The 17,857-nt window shown below is 33.3% G+C and overlaps 1 protein-coding gene and 1 long non-coding RNA gene across 2 annotated transcripts; one reads left to right on the forward strand and one right to left on the reverse strand.

The window, feature by feature from the left end:
• Positions 1–635: 635 nt before the first annotated feature.
• On the reverse strand, positions 636–17,343 carry LOC147079785 (ATP-binding cassette sub-family F member 2-like). Its single transcript, XM_085944168.1, is given in 8 exon segments — positions 636–901; positions 1,369–1,572; positions 5,313–5,504; positions 7,648–7,769; positions 7,772–7,787; positions 8,565–8,943; positions 13,929–14,052; positions 17,224–17,343. Coding segments are annotated over 7 exon segments (1,164 nt in total). The 5' UTR covers positions 14,045–14,052; positions 17,224–17,343; the 3' UTR covers positions 636–766.
• On the forward strand, positions 2,551–4,089 carry LOC147079786 (uncharacterized). The gene is made up of 3 exons (XR_015070338.1): positions 2,551–2,673; positions 3,000–3,092; positions 3,205–4,089. It is a non-coding gene; the product is annotated as an uncharacterized LOC147079786 (long non-coding RNA).
• Positions 17,344–17,857: the final 514 nt, after the last annotated feature.

Consider the following 17,857-nt stretch of genomic DNA (forward strand, 5'->3'; position numbering starts at 1 on the left):
TATCTTAATGTTACAACACATCATTACTCACAAAAGTTTCATTCAATATCAATTTGAAAATAGGTACTTCATAAAAACTCATCTCAAAAACGCTTCTCCATTTATATTATTTTATATCAAGTATTAGTTTGTGAATAATAACTATCTTTACCTACGTAAATATGCAAGATATCAAGATTTGACATCATAACTTTATCAGAATTATTATTATTTTGATAAATGAAAAGAAAAGTATAGTAAATGAAAGTAAACAGATTTGCTTGAAGGACTAAATGTTTATGTAACTAGAAAGTAATGCGTAACTGGAAATATCAAGATGTAATGATTTAATCATACTGACATTGTAACATAATTTCGTTGCTGTTGGTAAACATACAACATTGAATGAGGCCTATCACAGTCACATTAGATGTTAATATTTTTGTAAAATAGTAAAGTATATTGGTACATCAAAAACAGAATGTTCTGAAATTTTAGATAAAAATTAAAAACATAAGTAAAATATGTAACTAACAATATAAACAATAATTCATTATTCATTATTTAAATCGAACCAACGTTATCCCATCAATTTTTAAACCTATAAATCTTTACTCATTTATTTGGTTATGATATTCTATTTTTTTTACTAAATCACGGTTTTCTTCCAACTTGTTTTAATGTCTGTATTGCTGTGTCATTTTGAAGCTTCTATGTTGATTTTTACTACTTTAAATTACATATTCTAAGAAAATAGGTGCAAGAAAAAAGTTTTTCTATCTATTTACTACTTGCATAGTTTTGCGGCAGTGGCAGCATTATCTTTGAGGATCTTATTTTTGAGATGATCTTTATATTTCAGAATACCTCCGTTCCATTTTGTGCATTTACCGTGTTCACACACCCATATATCTTCAGCAACCTAGGACAAAAGCAACTTGTTTATATTTTGCAGTTTAATATCAAATTATTTTTTGAAGATCGGATGTCGAGATGAAAAATTTTGCAATTCCATTTACCTAACTAAAATGAGTCATTTTGGAACTATCTGGTACATTACCATACTTTCTCATTTATAAAAAAACTCAGTCTACATTTCACCCAAGTGGAATATTGTCCCCCAAAATGGATAGTGTTTTGTACGCCACAATTTAAAATGTGAGCAGAAACGGATATATATTATGCACATTTCACATTCAGGATGAAAATGAAATTAATGGTATTATGATAATTTGCTAGACGCAGGTTTCGAACCCACGACCCATATCTTCAGAGGTAGATGTGTTCTATTGCCACTCATTCATAGTACTTTTAATGACTTCTAATAAAATAAAATCTTCTACTTACGCAATTGCTGATAAAATTAGATTAATAAAATAAGATAAACACCTGATTGGTCAGTCTGAAGTCGTGGCTAACCAGTACCATGCCACCTTCAAAGTCATTAATGGCATCAGCAAGCGCATCGATAGTTTCCATATCTGAATGATTGGTAGGCTCGTCCAGTAACAGAAGATGAGGCACTTGCCACGCAAGCCACGCAAATACAACGCAGCAACGTTGCCCATCAGACAATTGACGAATCGGGCAGACCTAAAAAAAATCATAATAGGGTATTACATAATATAAATACAGTAAAACCTTTGATTTTCATAAATATCGTTTACGATCATAGATGTGCCTACCAAATTTCCGGTGCCGTGAGTGTTAATGGGTCATAAAATATAAGGATTATTTTTATTACCTTCTTAAAATAAGTAATTTATGATGTCTTACTAAAAGTCTGTCACAATTTTCAATGACTGGCTCATGAAATAATGTACTTTATTATTATTTATTGAATATTTTTATATGTCAGGACTCTGAAATAATTTTGAATTACGAAATTTGAATCAAAGGTATGGTTTTATATGAAAATAATGTTCAACGGACTTTTTTTCGCGAAAATTTCGAATTACGGCGAATTTAGAATTATCCGTGTTCTTATTAACGAGGTTCTACTTTTAGTTGTGCCACTGATGTGTTAATGGGTCATAAAATGTCAGGATAGTATTATTAATCACAAAACAAATAAAGGAGGAAGAACGTAAGGTGGCAACCTAAAAATCTATTAGATGACAATGTTATATTATGTTCCCAAAAGAAAAAAGAGTTCATGAATGATATTAAAATATAATAAAATTTCAAATGACTTGAACATTCATCTACAGAAAACTAAACGGACAAATTGATCTGACCAAATATTATCTCAAAACTTTCCCATGAAAGCCATGTCTGAGTTTATTTTAAGGGAGCTTTATTCCTGACAGTTTTCCATGACTGTCTCAACATAATCTCAGTACATGGCGCAAGCATTTTTTCAGAAAGTTCATTTTAAAATTTAATATGTAACTATGTAAAAACTACATATCGTCGTGGTAAATGCAATAGGTCGTATGTCAAAAAAATCTCAAAACTGTTTTATTGCGCCATAGTGATCAGCTCAGTCATCTACACGACCTCGAATAGCTCTTATGTCGTTGAACCAATAAGAAGTCGACTATTTCAACACTTGCAAAAAGACGAATCGACACGTCATTGATATTGGTCAAGCCAAACAGTTGTATGTCAAACCTCATCATGACAGTAATGTTTTTGTTTGTTTCTATTCCTCGTTCTTGACGTTATATTCAAGAATTCATCAAATAATTTGATGTAAGTAATTTTCTAACCACTGTTTTATTTAAATCTACTTTATAATTACATTACTGTTGTTAATTTTAGTAAATTTTTCAAGATTCTTTCTAGAGATACTAACCTTACTTTTTGTCTCATTTATTTATTATTGCCAAAGTAATTATTTGTTCAAGATCGACAGTTTTAATAAGACACTGTTTATTTAGAGTAAAAATTAGTTATATAATAATGCAATTATTATTAATTAAATAGAAATTTGGTACACGAATCTTTGACATAGAACCTTTTGCATCAGGGAATTCCGAGCATCGGTTTTGACATACGATCAATTGCATCTGTTCCAGATTACCAAAAAGCTATCAAAATGATTAATGGAAGTCGTGGGCGGTACTTGGTATCTTTAGCAGTCAGCAAAATTACTTCATCTAAGAATAACGGTAAGAATAAATAAGTTTATCTCGTCATAAAACAATACGGTGTGGAGTGGAGATGACATTTTGCTGAGGAGCATGAACGATTATCAAATTTAAAAATCATTATTTTCTTCAGGACCTCAAGTAACCTGTGGAGTCGTAGGAACCACTGACGATGTGGCGTTACAAGTTGAACCTGGGAATGCGGCGGAAATTGAACTCTTAAAGCATCCATTAGAAGAAATTTTTCAAAATATTGGCTCAGAAATAGAACTCGATTTTGCTGAAGTTAATAATACTTTGACTGTTGAAACTCCAATTTTAGAACAAGCAGAATCATTGTTGAAGCAACCTTCGGACATAGAGATAGCAGAGAACACTGTATCAACACAATCAGCCCTGAGACAAAATATAAATTATGATATGACGATGGCTGAACATCTAAGTGGCCCTGAACATTCACTATCTGACAGCAGTAGTGACTCTGAAGATCTGTATCAACCTGAAGCTAATCAATCAAGCTCATCAGAAGATTTAGAGGAGTTTGCTATGCAGTCTGACACCCATGGTGATGAACCTAATGAGCAAGTCAATCAAAGAAAACGAAAAGGGCAAAGCATTAATTGTAAACTGTGGAAGAGGCAAAAAAACTCTCAACTGCGATTGCTAGGCAAGTCTTATGTGGGTTTTGAGAAGAGTGAAGAGTCCGGCAAGTATAGACAAACGTCTAAAAAAAAATCTAAGACCATAGGTCCACGTTGTGGTGGGCATAATGTGCGTCCTCAAAAGGGTGGGCCAAAAACAGCCTTTAAGTGCGATACAATTAGTGATAAACAACGCACCGTGATATTCACAAATTTTTGGAAAAAAACAAGTTGGGATTCCAAAAAAACATTTGTCACCGAAAACGTTTTGCAAACCACCCCAAAATACAGAAGAATCGCCAGTGAAAACTCAAGAAGAAAACAAAGCTTTCGCTTTTATTTTACAGCAAAAAATGAAGAAACTGAAGAAATAACTGAAAATATAATTAAAAAACAAGTTTGCAAAAAATTTTTTTTAAACACTTTAAGTATAGGGGAAAAATGCTTAAAATTATGGACCTCGAAGGTTGAAGAGCCGCAGTCATCTGAAACGAATTTAAATAAACAGAAAGATGCAACACTAACTATTTCAGAAGAGTTAGAGACCTGGTTTAACTCTCTGCCAAAAGTTGAATCGCACTATTGTCGATCCTCTTCAAGTAAGTTATACCTGGAGCCAATTTTTTACAGTTTTCGAGACATGCATCGCTTATATCTAGAAAAATGTGCTTCTGAAAATAAAAGAAAAGTATCATGGGGTACATTTCAAAATATCCAGTATTCGGCCTGGAAAGAAAACTGGCGACCCATGTGTAAACGATGTCGTTGCATACCAGTATACTCCAGAAGGTTTAATAAACTTTAAATTGGACTTCGGCCATACATGGAAACCACTTCCAACACGAGCGCGAGTTTCAATCGCAAGCAGTGAACGATTAAAATTATACAATGGGCCTTGCCCTATTGAGGAGAGTAAATACCAACACTTGCAGGTACTAAAACTATTAATTCCAGAGGACTACAGAGATTTTTACACCAGACTACCGTTTAAATAAAAAAAATACTTTTTTATAAAAAAAATTAAGTATTCTTTTAAAACTGCTATTTTTACTTTTAAGTAGGTATTTACCTGCTCTGTTTTAATGCTTTTTTAAAAAATATTTTATGTATTGTATTTTAACTTTAATCTTTTCTTTTAAAAATTGTAATTGTTTTTAAAAGTACCTAATTAAACAGATCTCCAATTTATAATAAATCTACTTTTTCATTAGTCTAAGCTTACTTTTTAAGCGTTTATGTACAAGTGTATAACAATATGTATATTAATATAATATAATCTGTATAATATTATATTCGTTTCATTATAAATACCAAATTTTAGTGAATTAAATATAGGTATGTATACATAAAAATTGGACTTATGTCAACAAAAGTGGCCAACATTGATGAGCAAATAGTCGTATGTCAACCTAACTTTCTAAATATTCATCTTACGTAAAAATGTTGATAACCATCTTAACAGGGAACAAATTTAACCATGAAAATAAATTTGTGAAAAAAATCGGTGAAATGGGGTTAAGATGGGATAGTTTTTTGTCTCTCCTGAAAAGTTTGGTATTTTTGACATACAACCTATTGCATTTACCACGACGATATGTACCTGTTGTCTACCAGTAAGGCCATAGCGCCCAATGATTTTCCGCATCTCTTCCCGTTCGTTTACGTCAGGGAAAGCCTTCATCATGTACTCCAGAGGTGAGAGGTCCAAGTCTAGGAGTTCATGAAGATGCTGGTGGTAGCGAGCAATTCGTAAATGAGAGTTCTTTCGAATCATCCCCCACGATGGCACAAGCTGAAATAATGGCAATTTATTTAATTAAACTTATCTTGTATGTTTTCACTTTCATTTAAGTACATGATGATATTGCATAATAAATAAACAGATGTTAGGGATTGCTATACCGGTATTTATAAATTCAGGGTTCCGATATATATTAATCGTTTTGAAATAACACTGCGCCGAATACAAAATAATTTCATCCGAGAAGGACTGTGTGCGGAATCATTGTCGATCCTTGTCATAAAGAAATTGAGAGTAAGTTATCCACGATCTTTTTATACGTTGTCTTATTTTAAAGTGAAATTTAAACTGATTTTAAAAACAATCGTGTGCGTTAAAGTAAAAAAAAGGAACTTACATATACGTTCAGTATTCACTGTGACCATTATAATTATGTTTTTGTACTGTTCCAGATTTGTATGAATTTTTTACGGCCTCCATGCTTTTGACATGAAATAAACATACATCAATAGAGGAGCATTGGGGTACCGATCCCTACCTCTATGCGAACATTTTAAAATAATGTCTAGGGATATGTAAAGGTTAATTTTACAGATGTCCTAATGTGACGTCCTCAGATAGGTAAGGAAAAATACGATTACTATTGGAGCACACATGCACAATTTTCACATCTACGCCACGGACAGTCTCCGAAGTGTCTATGATTCAGCACTATGATTTGTGTATCGACGAATCAAAAATAGCATTTTAAGGGAGGATAATTAACAGTTTAAAAAGACATCAGACATCAGACATCAGACATAAGACAGAATTAACTCTGCGATGTGATGACAGGATATATAATTGATTTTATCATTTATTGTAGATAGGGTATGGATATAGAGGACACTGAGAATTTAGGAATTTCAGGTGTGGTTCGACGACATTATTGTCTGACTATATTGGTAAAGGTCACACATTGTGGTGTTAGAATTGGTACACCAGTTTAAGTTTATTCAAATATCTTCGATTCAAGAACCGTAAAGAGATGCAAGATTTAAAAAAAACTAAAAGGGATGATACGGAGACTAAGGCCAATAGTCCCCTATAGGCTCTCAAACAGCATGATAAGAGAGAGGTACATACGCTAACTATGCTCCACAATGCACCTTTTGAGTTTGGTGGTTCTCGATTAGTTTATCCAAAAGCCATAGTGTGATAGACTATCTATTATAAAAATATGAGAACTATGGATAAAGCGACATGATGCTCAGCAACGTATCGTGTATGAGAAAGTCTGTCAAATGGTACAAGTTGCTTTTCATATAGTATATTAATATTATTTATTGAACTCTTATTATTTACATAAATAATATATACCAATAACAAAAAAAATTGGCCGAGTGGATTAAGTGGTAAAATATTGTGCAAAAACTTCACATACGCCCAGTGGCGGCTTGTCCATATGCACTGCGGAACTGCAGCACCCCCAAGCAAATGGAGAAAAATGTAATATTATAATATACATAAATTTATGTATATTATATGAAAATATCAATATTATTTAAGCGTGTTAAGCTTGCACACGCACCGATACATCCAATTATGCGCGATGAATGTGATGCATAGTGAGATTTCATGCAGTACTATTTTCGATAGAATATGCTCGAATTGGCTAATGGGAGCGCGGGGACCGGGGTTCGCCGCTCAGAGCTTGGTCTAGTACTGCCGCTTAGACAGTAATACTAATACCAAAATACTATTTTCGTGTTGCGAACTTTGTTGGGACAGCGACTCTGAGCTAGTAGCGAGGGGCGGCGCGAGTCGTGACAGATGTCAAGAACAACTAAAAGGTGATAGACCTTCTTTCAAGGAAAAAAGGCAGAAAAATCAATTTTATAATGAAATAAAAACATTTAATTTTAATAATTTTGATGTTTATAGTAAAATATAATCCAGATAATCACTTATTTATATTTTTAATCAACCGCAGCACCCCCAGATATACTATCCACGAGCCGCCACTGCATACGCCCCAGGTTAAGCCATCAACCAGTGACAATAAAAAAACAGGTGAAAATTGAAGCCTCTAAAATCGTGAAGCCCTGGGCAACTGCCCCCCCCCTACCCTGACATGGTTGTGCAGAGTATTTATTATAAAGCCAAATAATATTCCTACAAAAATTAACAGTAGTGTAATAAAAGATAAGCCTACCTCTCCATACAACTGCTTGAGAAGAGTGGATTTTCCAACACCATTGGGTCCTACAAGAGCAATTCTGGTGTCCAAGTCTATGCCAAATTCTAAATTTTTATAAATCCATGGGCCGGTGTCAGGTAGCGGAAAGATACATTCTGAAACCACGGACAAAAATTATTAGATAACAGTAATAAGTTTTTCTATGTAAGTGGGGTAGTAGATCTTTTAAAAAACATAGAATATCATTAATGTTCCTATTTAATACCGATAGCAACAAATTTACTGATGTCACTGGGTTGAAAATGTTACTTATTATTACATGTTATATCATAAATTTATTTTCTTTAATTACATGCAAGATGTTAGTTAATGACGGGTTAAATGGATGCAGTACAGTAAAACCTTGATTGACAGACAACTATGCGACCGGGTGTCCGGGGGAAAGTCTGTTTTATAGTAAAGTAGTTTTCCAAATGAATGTTGGAAAATAAACAATGTTCTCAAAAATGAAACAAACTTAATTTCATCAGAAATTGGCCAGTGCATGTTAAAACTGCTAGCCGGCCAACATAACCAATCAACACGCACAAAGCTGTGAGATCATATATGAGCACTGGTACATATCCAGAGGTTACAGGTTCAAGTCCTGTTTGGTGTCACATTTTTTGATAAAAAAAATTTTTTTAGTGGGTGTACGCATGAGATGTTTTCAAATTATGTATATTAGGTACTCTATAATTTAATTAAAATAACCACTTTTTAATTAAAACAATGCTCATACCGCTATCACAAACAACCATTCGCGGAGCATTGCAATAGTGGAAATAGTGCACCGGTTGAATTTTCTAGTCCCCCTTCAATGGATCTTATTTTTATAATGTAAAACCTTAGATAATGTGGTAACATGTAACATCTGCAAATGAAGATCATACCTGAACCATAATAACTGGAGGGGGAACAGTGCCACATGCCGGAAAGTAGAAGTTCAATGTTTTGTCGTCTGTAACCTTTTCTGTAAGACCTTGGGCCACCATCTTAGCTAATGTTTTTTCTTTGGACTGGGCTTGTCTCGCGAGTTTCGCAGAACCGTGACCAAAACGAGCTATGTAATTCTTCATATGACTTATCTGGTCCTGTTCCCAATTGTATTGTTTAGTCTGATTCTCCAAAAGTTCCATTCTTGTGCGCACGAAGGCCTCATAGCTACCCGTATAGTACTTGAGTCTCTTCTTCGTCACGTGCACAATATTGGTGCAGACACCATTTAAGAAATCCTGTGAATGTGATATTAAAACAAGAATTCGCTTATACCTGGAAAAGAAAAAAATTGACCTAAGAATAAGGTAGTGTTTTTTTGAAATACGCCATTTCTTTTGTCATCCCCCAGTGGTTTAAGCTACAACATACGGCCGTAGCAATAAATTGACAAACTATAATTGAAGTAAAGAGTAAAATTATATTAACGCGCGTGTTTGAACATGTACCATTTAAAAAAAAATAAAAAAAATTTCGGTTAGGTACATGTTCAAACACGCGCATTAACATCATTTTACTCCCTACTTCAATTATAGTTTGTCAATTTATGGCTACGGCCGTATGTTGTAGCTTAACCACTGGGGAATGCCAAAAGAAATGGCGTATTTCAAAAAAACACTACCTTATTCTTAGGTCAATAATTATTATAAAGCAATCATTATTCATAAGATGTTTATCACACTTGAATGGTCAAAGACATAGCTTATAATAAATATCTTTAGAATCATCTTCAAATGTGTTAATTTTGCCGATTTTTGAATAATAAAATGCCTAATTCTTGTCAAATTTGGGATCACAGAGATTATCAATATAATTTTTTATCGTGAATATTTTACAAAAATTATCTCGTAATAAATTATACTAATGGTTTCATAAATGCGTTTAAAAATTAATTAATGTAAAAAATAACACCACTGCACAGTTATGTACCGAAATATGACTATATTCTAAAACATTAGAGCGAGAGGTTTAAAAGAATACTATTTTATGTAACAAAAATACTTTATGCAGTCATCAAATGTTTAAAATAACTATAAAGGATAATAATGCTTCAAAATTATATAAATATATTATCTACAACGTTTAAGGAGTGTCCAGGATCATGGTTTGAAAATACAATAAAAACTCAATTTTGACCTTCGACGAGCATGTCCCCCCTTAAGAGAAGTGAAAATATGATGGGCATGTTTTTTTGTTGTACTTAAAAATGAGCAAAACTTTACTAAAAGGGGTAAAGAAAGAAGTCAGTTTATTTTCCATTTTGTAGCAAATGAAAGTTGCTCCTACTCCAAGTCATCGACGATACATCATTTGAAAAGTAAAGATTATGCCTACACTAAAAAAAGAATCATTGAGAAATCTTATATGGCAGCCAAGTCAAAACAACTATGGTTTTCATACTCTCGCCATCTAAAATCTTGTGATGTACTCAACATATTGTTAACGAATAAACACTCTTTAGAAAGCTCAAACAATGTCTAACTCAGTAACAATTGTTTATCTTGTTGGTTCACGATGAGACGAAAGACACAAAAGCAAAAAACACTTCTGAAAACGGCAGGAACCAGAGAAGTGTTGATACAGTATCAACACCTCAAGGCCCATCTTGCCTGATTGAGACTGTATTCAATTGGATTCAGACCAGTTCGTCAACATTCGACATGTCAGCGTCAACAGATCAGCTGCAGTTTGAATTCGTATGTCAAAAATAAATCATTTTATTGAATCGAATTATAATTCTTCTGACAGTTCAACGATTTGTTGATAGCTATTTCAGTTGTCACACTGTTATGTATGTATAATCACAATAGCCAAAACTGAATTGAAATACAGTCGAACTTGGTAATTACGAGGAAGATGGGACCGACTGAATTTGCTCGTTATATAACATTTTTCGCGCCACATTCCATTTAAGCATAGAACATAATGAAAACCATCATAAAAATCACCGAAACAAGCGTGGCATTCATAAACTACAAAAGAAGTTTATTGTACTGAAGTGTAGAGCCGCCGGCGCTGGTAGGTACCTACTGACTTCACAAAGCTTGGATTTTTTACATGCTATTTCAACCATATGCGTGGATACTTTTTCAATGTTGTCGGCGAAAACACCAATTAGGTACTTGTGTCTAGTGTCATAAGGGCATTTTCGCCAAAGTTTGTACATTGCGTTTTTGGCATGTCCCATGACTTTGATTGATTTTTTCATAGTTATTATATTATAAAATGTTGGAAAGTTATGTACTTTTAACATGCAAATTTATTAATTTACTCTATTCAATCAGTTAAATACAACTATCTGACCTGTATATATTTTTAATTGATTATTTAGATCGAAAGGTAGTGCGTTTTTACCATGTCCCACCCATAAATTCAAATAAACAAAGTCTAATTTCGTCATTAATTTTGAGTGTGTAAAATTAAATTCGTAGTGTTTTCAACAGCTTACATTATATATTTTTGGAAAATATATAGTTTTTTCGTAAATTTGTACCAATATTGAAAAAAAATCACGTTTAAAGTGTGTCCCAGGATATTTGAAAAAGTGGAACTCCACATTCCGTTACCACGATTTTAGCATGAAGGCGAAAAATTTTCACTATAAATATGTTTTTTTTTAATGTAGCAACATTTTTGTATAACACTGATCGCCATGTACACTTTAAATTGTTGGTGTGTGTCGGTATCGCTATCGGAACAGGTTGCTTTCTGGGTTGGTCATTTAAGAAGTTCCACTACTGTTACCACGATTTATAAGGTAAGAAAACACATATTTCTATTTCACATACTACACATATGGAGCTTATCTTTCATACTACAGATATAATAAAACATATCGCAGGTTTAACAATAAAACTAAGCTAAATTTTGGCTTCAAACACTTCTGAAACAGAATCCGTTACTTCCATTCCGAAACTATATTGGTGGTAACGTATATGTGGAATGTAAAAGTAACGAAATGGCATGCATAAAGTTGGGTTTACAGTGTGTGTTTAGTTCTTCATAGATTATAAAAATTTTATTTTGTCTGTTCGTATGAAAAACAAAAATATTTTCATTAAAAAATATAGAAAATAACCTGACTATAATATAATAATATAATAAAGATTAAAAAAGTATGTGATATATCTGAATACGCAAAAATAGCGCACATAAAAGTATGGAGATAAAAAAAAACAACAGAAGGAAAAGAAAAAACACCAGACTGAAATAATTGCGAGACAGGCACTGGCTCTGTCATACTCTTTCTGTTATACGCCACCAAAATTTTAAAACTTCTCCATACATTTTAGGCATAGAAATTTATAAAAATGTATGAAAAAGTATTTTTTTGTCACGTTTAACAGAAATGTGTACTCGATTAGATTTAATACCTAGAACTGTAGGTATTCACGAAATGTCAGAAAAGTACGTCTTGATTACAATCAACCTGTATAGCTACATTTTATGTTGATGAATACAATTAAATTTCAAGACAACATACAGTCGAACTTGGTTATTACGAGGAAGATGGGACCGACTGAATTTGCTTGTTATAAGCGTTACTCGTTATATCAGAGAATAGGTATTTTTAAATGAGCATGTCACATTACACAAAAAGTCGAAAATAAAAAATTTGGAAACCATCGTAAAAATCCCCGAAACGAGCATGGCATTCATAAACTACAAAAGAAGTTGTTTATTGTAATTAACGCTGGTAGGTACCTACGGACTTCACAAACCTTGGATTTTTCAACCATATGCGTGGATACTTTTTTATTATTGTCGGTGAAACACCAATAAGGTAGGTACTTAGACACTTTACTAGTGTCATAAACGTAATCCGACCCCGGCGGCATCCTGTCCAATCGGATTTTATTGCTTAGGGTCGAAATGTTTTAAAACGGTCGACACATTAACAGTATTTTAGCTCGGTATATCCGATAAGTTGCTCGTTATAACAGTGAAAAAATTAAATGTATGGCGAAAATCATAAACCAATTGTCAACAAATGTTTCGTTATTACATCCGAGATCTCGCTATGTCCGAGATCGTAATAACCGAGTTTGACTATAATTATTTTCGTAAAAGTTATATACTCCGTGCCGCGCTAGGAACTCGCGTCTGAATCCCTTGCTGATTTTTTTTTCATATATTGTTAATTTGCTTAAAAATATTTTTTATCTGAGTTACAAATAATATAAATGCCAAATAAAGTTATGGTAATGTATAGTGTGTCAAAATTATTACCTACCTTATTTTACAAGTATTGTGAAATTTATTATAAAATATATCTATTTTAGTGATTAAGTTTGATTTGTTTTGTTATTTTGACGCACGTTGAATATTTATCTGTCTATCAAAAAATTCAAATAAATTTCATAAAACAAAAATTTGTTTTTATGGTAACATGTAACTTAAGCTTTACAAATTACACTCCGTTACCATTTCGTTCCATTCCGAAAATGTCCCCAAAAAAGTTGAACGTTAACTATTTTTCATTTGATTATTAAATAACGAAACTTATTTATTTTTCCAATAAAATTTAGTAAAAGTGATTATTGTCTTTAAAAAAATAGCAGAACGAACATTGATTGGTTTTTTCAAATACTAAAGGAAAAATGCTCTGCCATTATAGACATAGGGTAACGGAGGGGAACGAAATGTGCCCAAGAATTAAAATTCAATAATATTTTTTGACTATTTGTAGTTTTATTTTGAAGTGTATGGTTTTTTTAATCTAATAGAGCTCTTTTAAGTGATAAAAAGTGTTTCATTCATGTTTTAAAAGCTAAGTTTCGTAGTCACGGAACGGAAACTTATTATGCCCAATTTCATAATAAAAATGATATAAATATTGTATTAATCAATATTTTGCTGAAAAATTGCTATCACCAATTCAGCAATAGAACAAGGAATCTGCTAGCTATATAAAAATGGTTAATTTGAGTGAAAAAATAATATTACCCAAATTTCAAACATGTACAAACTTTGGCGAAAATGCCCATAAACGTAATCTGATTCCGATCGGTCTAGTTAACTGCCCGGTTGGATTTTATTGCTTAGGGTCGAAAATGTTGTTTTTAAACAATCGACACATTAACAGTTTTGCTTGGTATACACGAGAAGTAGCTCGTTATAAAAGTGAATAAATGTATGGGGAAAATCATAAACTAAAATGAACAACGAATTTTTCCTCATTACATCCGAGATCTTGCTATTTCCGTGATTGTAATAACCGAGTTCGACTGTAGTATAAATTTAGATTGCCAATGACTTACTGTTTCAATTCTACCTCCAACCATACGCAGGCATCTAAATCGAGATGGTTTGTTGGTTCGTCCAGCAGAAGCAGATGGGGTTTGACATATAGAGCACGGGCTAGAGCAATTCTCATACGCCAACCTATAATAAACAAATTAAAATCAAATTCCAGTATTTACTATATCTTACATTCTTAACCTTTCTTACGCGGCAACTGACTTTAGTCAGCCTATCAGAGCGTCAGCTGACTAAAGTCATTTCGAATTTCGTTTGCCTAGTACTGCTTTCGGCCAGGCGTGAAAAATTCGAATATTGATTTTATTTATTAAGAAATCATACTTCTCCTGACATCTGTCGATGTATAGCCTAAACTTTTGTTCTATCTAATTTAAATAAATATTTTTCGGGAGCGTGTCTCGGATATAAAAAATAACCGTCATCGGGTCACTTCAAATTTGCCGCCTATATTGGCATTATAGACAGACTACAAGAAAACTGAACTGTTTATCATCTGTCATCGACGCACTTGTCTAGCGCTGATACGTCACGCTCATGGCGGCACTCGAGTAAGCTGGCATTTTTTCTATGAATTAATCTTGTTCGTGATTTCTTATCACATTTAGGCGACAAATGTTTACTTTTAGAGTCCCATAAAATATTAGGTTCTGTCATAAACATTTTTGAACTTGACATCGATTTTTAATGACTCTGTATGTTTGACTGACATTTATTACGATTTATTGATGCTTGAAATCAGAACGGGCACTGTTGTATTACGCCGGGATTCGTAACGCTTTGAAAAGGTTAATAAAGCAATATCGTCGATATAAGGTTTACTTTAAAAAAAATAGATAAAAATTAATTGTGGAGACAAAATGACTGATGAACAAAATAATGATACACTCTAGAACAGGGGAGGGCAAACTGCGGCCCGCCGGGTATTTTTTTGCGGCCCGCCATCATTAATTGTACTTCTGATTACGAATAACTTTTTTTTATATATTTTTAAAAAATATTGACAATAGATTAAAATTTGAAGAATTTGTTGTTTCGTTAATGTATTATCTCAATACGTCTTCATTGCGTCTCGTCTCACACTATGCAACCACTATTTTCTATGTTGAACATCGTGACACATTTAAATACTTTTAACTCTGCGTTGCAAGGAAAAAAAATATATGCCCACGATATGGTGAAGAGTTTGAATGGATTTCAATTAAAACTCAAGTTGTTCCTTCGACAAATATCGAATAAGAACGTGGACCACTTTCCAACTTTGAAGTTGCTGAATATACCAGAATATAAATTTGAAGAATATGGTAAAATTATTAAAGCTCTGAATGACGATTTTTTACAAAGATTTGGTGACTTCCGAAAAATTGAGACAAGTTTAGCAACAGTACGCGATCCATTTTCAATAGATATTGATAGTGTACTGACAGAGCTACAACTTGAGATTATTGGTCTGCAGTGTGACACTGATTTAAGAGAATTGCATCGTCGTGAAGATATATCCAAATTTTACAATGCCCTTAATTCAGACAAATTCGAACAACTTAAAGATTGTTTTGAGATGACTCAGATTCTTACAGGTCACGGAGTCATGCGAGCATATCTGCACCGGTTTAAAATAACATCTGATGGAAAGTGTCCATGCGACGACGGAATCGACCAGGACGTCCTACATTTACTCCTAGATTGCCAAATCTTTAGCAAGGAGCGGCACAACCTGAACTTTTTATTACAGATGGCAGATGCGGACGTTCGAGACCTTCCGGGGACCATAGCAAACGAGGCCGGAAGAGATGCACTTTTTAATTTCTGTATTGATGTAATAAAAAGAATAAATGGTGACATGTAAAGATGATTCATGCCTTTCAGATTCAGTGACTGCAATCATATAAGATAGGATAAGTATATGCTAAGAATTTCAGTTCTATGCCACATTTCTTTTACCACGGGAAAAAACTCGACTACAAATCGCAGTCCTCAGTTCCTAATGAATACGACAAAATATTCATTAGAATCACCTCCGTCTTGCGCTACTAAGAATTTTCCAGGGTTTTTGCAAGGCGGTTTCATAGGCCCTGGCCGAATTCAAATTAGCAATACCCGATGCGGGTAGAAGAACAGTTTTCAATAAGGCATATTCTCTCAGCCGGCACAATTTTCATTTAACTAGCATCAAGTAGAGTAGTTTGCGTGCCAAAGTCCTTAAGAAACCTCGATAGTAAATGCGAGGTATCCATAAGTAAAGGCATCTAGAAAAAAAATGCAAGAAAAATGTTCGTTGTTTTTGGATCAACCTACATATGTGAACAAACATTTTCGATCATGAACCTCAATAAAAATTCTTTACGATAAAATATCTCCGATGCCCATTTACAAGCAGTTTTGAAAATATCAACCACAAAATTAACACCTGAATTTGAAAAAATGTACAACACTTTCATTCTTCTCATTAATTTTTTTGTAATGTTTATTTTTCGTGATAATAAATAGTGTATACTTATCTAAAAATGGTATTTTACTTGCGGCCCGCCACTCATTTTGAATTCTTGAATTTGGCCCTCCATCCAAAAAGTTTGCCCGCCCCTGCTCTAGAAAGCCCTGTTCTTACATCGTTATCTACAGAGTAAAAGCTTCAAGTGGAATCAGCAATTTCCGAGCAGCCAATTCGCCACTGTAGTGATCAAATATTGGTACTTAATGCCCTTTTTTACAAAAAGTTACATATAGAAATTGTACATCTGTACTCAGGTCAGTGGCACGGCCAATTATGTTTTTCTTTCATTCTTCCTGTCACAAATCTGCTGACATAGCTTTGCATGTAGGGGTTGATACATTGCGGATCAACAGATAACAAAAAATTTGGTGTTAAATGTGTAATGACCTATAAAATAAATCATTACCCATTTTTCTACATTACAAATGTACAACTAACAGTTTAAATTGCATATTATTCCGCTAGTGTTTTTAAGTTATCAACAGACCGAAGGTATTTTGAGGTTGTGTTCATTTAACAATCAAGTTATAATACAATCAGTTAATAAACCATGAAATAGTGTTTAATACAATCTTTCAAATTTATAATTTACCTTGTTTGAGCTTAAAATATATTCCACGTATTCGGGTGAAAACATTGAAATAAAAAAAATATTGTTTATATATGAGGACCAAGGAGTGATCGATTTTCTAAAAGAAATCAACTAGAATAATCAAACCGAATTCAACAGAACTTAGGTTAAGATATTATTCTACAATATTCAGGTTAGATGTATGCCATACGTTGACTATTCAGTCAATATTTACTTGAATATTAGTGACAGACGTGTAGAAGTTGTTTACGCCTTCGCTTAAGACATTTGACATGTTTTCGTGCATTTACAGGAAAGTCCGGCAAACTTTTCCATCGAAATAAAACGATACGCTATCGCCTGTATTATTTTCCGTCGAATCCATATCGTTTTATTTTGTTTCCGGGATGTTTTTGTAATAAATTCGACGATTGACGACCCAACTTATCAATTATGTCGGCCATGTTTCGTTTGTTTTGTTTGTAATTTGTACTGCCAGATGAAAAAAATTAAACTACATTTTCCAGGCCTTTTGGCACGCAGGTAGGTAGGTAGGTAGATATATATGGGGATAATAGCTGGAATGATATGTTACCTCCCCAAATTAGTTGTCATCGATGTTTCTGCGCCAAAATCGTTTCCCTGTCCAGATAAAATGTTGTTTTATTTCCAAATAAATTTACAGCAAAGAGATTCAAGGCCAACCGTTCAATCTCGTTGGTTTAAACACCAGTGCTCGAAATGGAAAATTTCACGAACAGGAACGCTCTATAATTTTCCGAAAAAACGGTATGCTTATTTTTTTTCTTTACATACGTACGTACGTTGGATGTATAAATGCAACAATAAACTTTGAACTTCTTACGTGG

This window comes from Rhyacophila brunnea, unplaced genomic scaffold (assembly GCF_057557595.1).
Source record: "Rhyacophila brunnea isolate RB1 unplaced genomic scaffold, BYU_Rbru_1.0 scaffold_1, whole genome shotgun sequence".
Taxonomy (NCBI): Eukaryota; Metazoa; Arthropoda; class Insecta; order Trichoptera; family Rhyacophilidae; genus Rhyacophila; species Rhyacophila brunnea.